General features: G+C 37.6%; 1 protein-coding gene across 1 annotated transcript; it reads right to left on the reverse strand.

Moving 5' to 3' along the window:
- Nucleotides 1–910: 910 nt before the first annotated feature.
- Nucleotides 911–4,838, reverse strand: LOC114151010 (platelet glycoprotein V-like). The gene is made up of 2 exons (XM_028027888.1): nucleotides 3,948–4,838; nucleotides 911–3,730 (listed from the first exon to the last, which is right to left on the reverse strand). The coding sequence occupies exons 1-2, from the start codon at nucleotides 3,967–3,969 to the stop codon at nucleotides 1,677–1,679; spliced, it is 2,076 nt and encodes a 691-aa protein (XP_027883689.1). The 5' UTR covers nucleotides 3,970–4,838; the 3' UTR covers nucleotides 911–1,676.
- Between the last annotated feature and the right edge of the window lie 2,109 nt (nucleotides 4,839–6,947).

The raw sequence follows: 6,947 nt of genomic DNA on the forward strand, positions 1-6,947 counted from the left end.
CTGAAACTTGTTTCTCGATTTAACAGATGAGCTTCTCTGTTACATCACACCAGAAGAGTGAATCTAAATGTAATTACTGGTGTGCTAAAAATAGAACCTTCAGTTTAATAAGTTTTGGTCATATAATTACAAAAGTTGACTGAAAAAGCTTCAAATGTCTTTTTTTGAAGATGCTCCTGAGCTGTTCCCAGGCTTGTGTTGGGTGTAGTTTTCTGCATGTTGTTGTGGTTTTATCTTGTGAAATTACAGTGAAGGTGTTTTGTAAAAGAAAAACGTGTCATCTGGAAAACTCACTGACATTGTGAGATCTGAATCACTATTCAATCTGCTTCCTGTTTGACATCTATTACAAAAGACTCGGTAACCTTCCCGGTACCCAAACTGTGAGTAACTTCTTGAAATCATCCTTCTCTGTCATATCAACTTGGCAAAGTATTTAAATACAGATAAAGATAAGGTGAGAAAAGACAGATGTTTTGGGTGGAAGCATAAGCAGTATTATACTTTACTTATACTGACATTAATTTATTGGTGCAGTGTTGGCAGTGTTCTTTGGTTTTCTACAAACTAAATGTTTACAACTTGGACTTAAGGAAAATAGAAACACATAACACATGTGGAAGACAGAGATAATTAGAGGTGGGCGAGGCATGAATGATATCATTATAAAGCCTAAATGCAGGAATGCAGAAAATGCAGCTAAAGTTCAAAACAAAGATTTTTGTTTTCTGATTTGAAGATATAGTTAGAAGTGACTTTACTAAAGACTAAGTATCTTTTTCATAAGTATCTGCTTCCACTTCACTGTATTTCTGTAGCAGCAGCTTAGCATGCACCACAACAAGCATCTTCACAAATGTTCAAATAATAGCTTAAATTGTTCCGGATGACAACTAAAAAAAGACAAAGCTGACTAGAATATTTTTATTATTTGTCTTCATTACATATGACACCAGGACCTGCATTTGAAATAAATAATACTTTTTCACTTCAAGTACAGCAGTTACCTTTACATTCAATCCCACTGTTATATTTAAGTTATATCTTCATATAATGTTGCCACTTTCCTAAAGTAATGGCCACTTTTGTTTCCAGACACTGAGCACTAAGTAAAAAAATGGACTTAGGCCATTATTTTAGGAAGGTGACAATATGCTTTAATCAATATAATAGTACTTTTACATTACCAAACTGTTGCAACATTTTCATTGGTACTGAACCTCTCCAAAGACAGTAGTTCACATATATCATCAGCCACTGGGGGGAACAAATCCCCATTTAATAACTTCTTTTTCTTTTATAAATTCATTTCTGGATATTATATATTGCAGTAATTTTGTTCTGGTTCAGAGGCTATGAAGACTTGTCCATCAAGTTTGCCTCATTATATCTTTTGCATGTAATAGATGTAACATAAAAGCTGTTTACTGAAAATTGGAAAGTGCACACACTTCAAACTGACAAAATAACAAGTGGGAGGACAAAAAAATATGCCATTAAATGAGTTTCATCCAGGACATTAATTTTTTCTTACAATACATATGTTTTTCTTATACGGTTTGTAAATCTGTTTTTACTCTTCAATAAACAAACAAAAAGCCACATTAGGCAATAAAGACAACATACTATAGTAGCCATTTGGGGAAAAAATGCTTGTGGAAAGGGAGTGTTTATCTTCAAGCGTGCACCAAGTCTGATAACATGGTGTGCTCCTCATTTTGTGCGCACTCAACATTTATCTTGTCCATGGCTGTGCTGAGACGATGCATGCCATAAATGGCAGCGAGAATGAGCACCAAACCCACAACTAAAAGAAGGATATAACAAAACATTATGGATCCAACCAAAGCCAAACCGGATGGCAGAAACCACACGTACACCCAGTGTTTGTGAATGTTGTGGTGAACATACTCAGGCCCCTGTTCAACCACCAATAAATCATAAAAAACAGGTGAGGCAATGGGAGTTACATCAGCCTGACTGGAGGCTGCGGTATAAACCATTGGTGAGTATGGTGTAGTTTCTAAGGTGGTTGATTTTGTAGTTGGGGTGTCAGAAGTGTAATATGGTGTTTGCGTGTCGTGGTGAACATAGTCAGGCCCCTGTTTGACCATCAATACGTCATGAAAAACAGGTAGTCCATTGGGAATTGTATCAGCCTGACTGGAGGCTGAGGTATAAACCGTCGCTGAGTATGTTGTGGTTTCTGAGGTGGTTGATTTCGTTGTTGGAGTGACAGAAGTGTAATAAGGTGTTTGGGTTGGTTCATGTGAGACAGTTTGTATCAGAAATAAACTGCCCGTAGTTTTCTCATCACAAAAGCTGAATTCGTCATCAGGCAGAGTGTGGAGACCCCGCAGCAAGCTAAACAGTGGACTGTGACATATCACATCATCTTTGTCAAGAACAATGCGATCATTTTCTCTGATCCACCTTACAATTTCTCTTATAGCACAATCACAGTTCCAGGGGTTTTCGCTCAGAGTAACAGCTTTTAAGGCTGTATTTGACAAGAAAATATCTCCAGGAAGTGTATTTAGGTCATTGTTTTTCAAATCGATGGTAACAAGTGATGTGAGGTCCTGAAAAATGTTCTCTGGTAGGGTCTTCAATTTGTTGTCGTTGAGGAGGAGAATTTTCATTGTGGCTAGCGTGGAAAAAAGGTTGGGAGGAAGATCCTGAAGACTGTTGTTTCTAAGGGAGAGCTTTTTAAGGTTGGGAAGACAGCAGAAAAGATCTGGTGGTAAGTACCTCAACTTGTCATTTAAATGCAAGTTCAGCTCCAGAAGTCCAGACATGTTAGCAAACAGGTTTCTAGGAACAGTGATGAGGTTTGTGTCGTACAAATAAAACTGTGTCATGTATGGCATGTGGCCCATCAGTTCGTCTGGCAAAGATAGCAGGGGATTGCTGTAAATTGTAAGTTTTTTAAGTTTTGTCATGTTGTAGAAGCTCTTGTGTGGAACACCCTTCAGCTGGTTGGAGGACAGGGTGAGGTCTGTCAGGTTCTCCAGTGACCAAAACACCCGAGGTGGAAGGCTTTTGATCTGGTTGTGATGGAGACTCAGAACATTGAGGCTCTTCAGCCGATCAAAAATCCCCGGCTCCAACACCTCCAACTCATTGTAGTACATTCTGAGTAGCTGAAGTTTAGTCAGGGTGTGAAAAATTGTTGGCGATAGCTTCTTTATGTTGTTCCTGCCAAGGTTCAGAAGAAAGAGGTTGCTTAGTCCATCAAACATGTCTGGAGGGAGATCTCTGATCTTATTGCGGCTCAGATCCAGAATCAGCAACCCGTCCAGGCCCTCAAACATATCAGGACCAATGATCTCAAGCTGGTTTCCATCTAAGTAAATCTCCTCGATCACAGAGAGAGGACTGAACACCTGAGCAGGAAGAGTAGACAGATCGTTATCTGTCAGCTTGATGGACTTGAGCTGAGGAGCTGCATGAAATGCCAAGGGATGGATGGTGTGCAAGTGGCTGTTGGTCACACCAAAGCGCAGCAGGAGAGTCTTATTTGACAGACTCTTCTCACTGAGGACATTCATGTTGGCCTTGTCAAGCAGCAGAGTGTATGTGTGGACAGTCAGCAGCTGCAGCAAATCTCTGCCGTTACGGTCACGGCACAAAATGTGACCAACAGATTGGCACTCACAGCTTCTAGGGCAAAACGTGTCGCAATCAAAGAGAGGTGGAGTGAGGAGGGTAAGTATCATCCACAGCGCACCTGTGTAATTAAAGTTAAAAAAGTAATAGTTTTCATATATTCACAAACTGACAGGTTAGTTTTGATAGAGATTCAGAAATTACCCTGTGTTGAATATATGAATCATTTTTAGAGAGGAGAAGCATGATGAGCATCTAACATTTTTAGACAGCAATTACTACAGATCAAAACTGACTCAGAGGTGAAAAGCAGAAGAAGATAGAAAGTTTTAACTAACCTTTGACGCAGGACTCCATCATGGTCTGCTGGTTGCTGTGCTCTGAGCTGCTCTGCTGTCTAACTGAGATGTGCACTCATTGCCTGTCAAAGCTTCCGGGCTTCTTCACCAACATGCCAGCCCAGAAAAACATCACGTCATTAACGTTGATAAATACAGACAGGGACACGCAGGGTTAACTGAAAACTGAAAAAATGCCTGACGCTTTATGTCCTCATTAACACCATAAAAATACTCCAACAATTTATTTATCGCGTATATTTTTGGTTTTAGGAAGTCTGAATGTTTTGACATTGTTTCCACATTTTTAGCCTCCTGTATATAAATTAAATAAGACGCTGGCTCCTTATTTCCTGATGTGGACTTATCTTGCAAGCAGCTTTCTCTGCATCCTTTTTATGAACTGTGCTGGAATTGATAATTCTGTTTTTTCTGAAAAAAAGATTGAAAAAAAAAGGAAAGAAAAAACTCCTTCCGAGGACAGAGCTGAAGTGACAGGGCTGATAGACAACTGCCAGCCACTGATACCAAACGGTACGTAAAAAGAACAGTTAAACCAAAGCATGCATTCACATACCAGTGGTATTTATGAGTGATTTGCAGCTTTGATAGAGTTACTGCGAAATGCCATATGTCTCCTTTCTCTGATGGCTACATCATTGTCATTGTCTTCTCCATAAGTTTTCAATGGATGTGATATTTGAAATTATCATTAATTTAAAACTACTCGCATTTGATTATAAAATAATTTCACTGTGTTCATATTTAACAAGGCTTGAAAACCAAAAACAAAAAAGTGATAGATGTTGCTTGTTATGTTGTATTAAGAAAAGTCTAATAAATGTTTGCGGTATTAAACTTCTGAAAGATATGAAATTTATTCCAACCACCTGTCCTTTATACAGTGTTTTTTAATAGTTCTGTTCAGATTAATAGGATCATCTTTTAAAAATTGGGTAAAGCTTTAAAATATTTTAATAGCTTTTATTTCCATCCATGAAAATTCGTGCATGGGTTTTCATGCATAAAACATGAATTTAAATTAAAAAATGCATCAGGTTTGTAGAAGGTAAATAATAATAACCGCTTTAATCAAGAACCGTGTGACTTAGTGGTGCAATTAAAACTGAAAATACATTTTTTAATAGTTTTGCATATGATTAAAATGTATTTAAACAAGCACAGCTGAGCCAAAAATAACTACCTGATCTTGTCTCACTGCTCTTGAACTTTTGAAAATCACTTTTCAATGTAGCAATTTTCTGCTTCAGACTAATCAGATCCAATAGTAAGATCCAATTTGTTTTTATAGTTCTTTACCCTTTTTTTTGGTGAACAAATAGTTTCATTCAACTAAAATGATTTTCTTAACAGACTATGCAATTTATTTTTTTTATTTTTTCAGAAATTTTAAAACAAACAAAAAGGAAATATACACATTACATTTTCTTTACACAATAAAACAAACAATGGTTCCTTTCTAAATGCAATGAAAAGTGAGGTGATAGTTAGGTTGATAAAAACTTAGATCAATTTCTGCCACAAGAGGGCAACAAAAACGATTAAATTTAAATGTGGTGAAGATCATCTATCCACTCAACAATATTTCTGTTATATAATAAAATTCCTGTTGGAACATGTAAAGCAACATCACTCTGAGGTTTCATGACAGCATCTAAGGGGACATGAAATGTACATCACTATATTGCTGGAATAAATACAGTTTGTTCAAATTATTGGTGTTTGCAGGTTTTAAGGCTATGCTGAGAAATGCAGCAAGTTTTCCTGGCGGTTCTTTTCCCCTTTTATCTTCGTCAGACACAGTACTTCCAAAAACAAGCTGTGGGTAACAGAAGATACAGACACAATAAATTAGTTTCACAATAGCTATTAAGCATTCCTAAATTTTGACTGGTTGTAATTTAACTCACGTTCTCCACGCTTTGTTGTTATGGATTTGTCCTCAGCTACATTAGCAGACATCTTCCGCTCCAGCTCCAGGTCTTCCCACACTGTACGCAGCTATAAGTACAGACCGGACCTATTAAAACTGTTGCTAGTGTTATCTATTTTGTCATTGTTAAAAGCTGTTGTTCCCGACACGTTTTATCGAAGCAAGTCAAATAAACCTCATTAATGAAGTACCACTCATATACAAGAAAATTCACATTTTTATGGGGGAAAATAAAGAAAAACAGGTAAATAAAATTACATTACAAAATAAATATATCAAAGAATAAAATGACAATTGAATCATCACAAGGACAGTGGAGCAACATCTTAACCCCCAACACGCCAGATAAAAAGAAATGTCTTACCTCCTCAACATCAGCTAATTTATTACCCAACCTCATACCTGCAAAAGTGGAAACGGTTATTATTAGATTATTATGTACATTTTTAAAATTGATTTCAGAAGTAGAATGCATGTTTAGGAACTTAACCTACCCACTGGGTCGTCTTTTTCACCACTAGCCAGGGTTTTGTGAAACAGCAGTGCAATAATCTTGCTCTGAATGTCTGGGTCGTCTCTGAGGTTAAAAACATGGTTTCCTGAACATACAAAGCAAATGAAAGTCCCACTTTAAGGAAAAACAAATATCTTGTTCAGCCCCATGAAGGAACACAACATTTACATTTTTTGCATACTCACCAGAGGTAAATATGCTCCTCCCCTCCACACTGATCACTCCTTGCAGTAACAGTAAACCAAGGAGTCCCAGAGAGCAGTTTGTGACTGTGACCCTGTCCATGGCACTCGGTGAATGGTCCTCAATGAACTCCTGCACTATGAGCAGCTTTTACACAACTCAATGGATCCTCTCCTTTGGATCCATTCTGTCAGTATACATTTATAAGTCTTTTAGCTGAGAGGAGGAGCCAGTGCGCTCCTTGAGTCTTAAATCAACATGTAGTCGCTTTAGACTTCGTCAAAAGCTCACAATCTCATAGAGACCGTGAAGCGTTTGAATGAAATACGGTGCTGTGACGTTGCAGTTG

This window comes from Xiphophorus couchianus, chromosome 9 (assembly GCF_001444195.1).
Source record: "Xiphophorus couchianus chromosome 9, X_couchianus-1.0, whole genome shotgun sequence".
Lineage (NCBI taxonomy): Eukaryota > Metazoa > Chordata > Actinopteri > Cyprinodontiformes > Poeciliidae > Xiphophorus > Xiphophorus couchianus.

Bases quoted from the DNA above. Each gene is read 5' to 3' on its own strand.
- LOC114151010 (XM_028027888.1), bottom strand. From the start codon at position 3,969: ATGATGGAGTCCTGCGTCAAAG. The intron at 3,731-3,947 runs GTTAGTTAAAAC...TTAATTACACAG, and splicing joins GATGGAGTCCTGCGTCAAAG to GTGCGCTGTGGATGATACTT.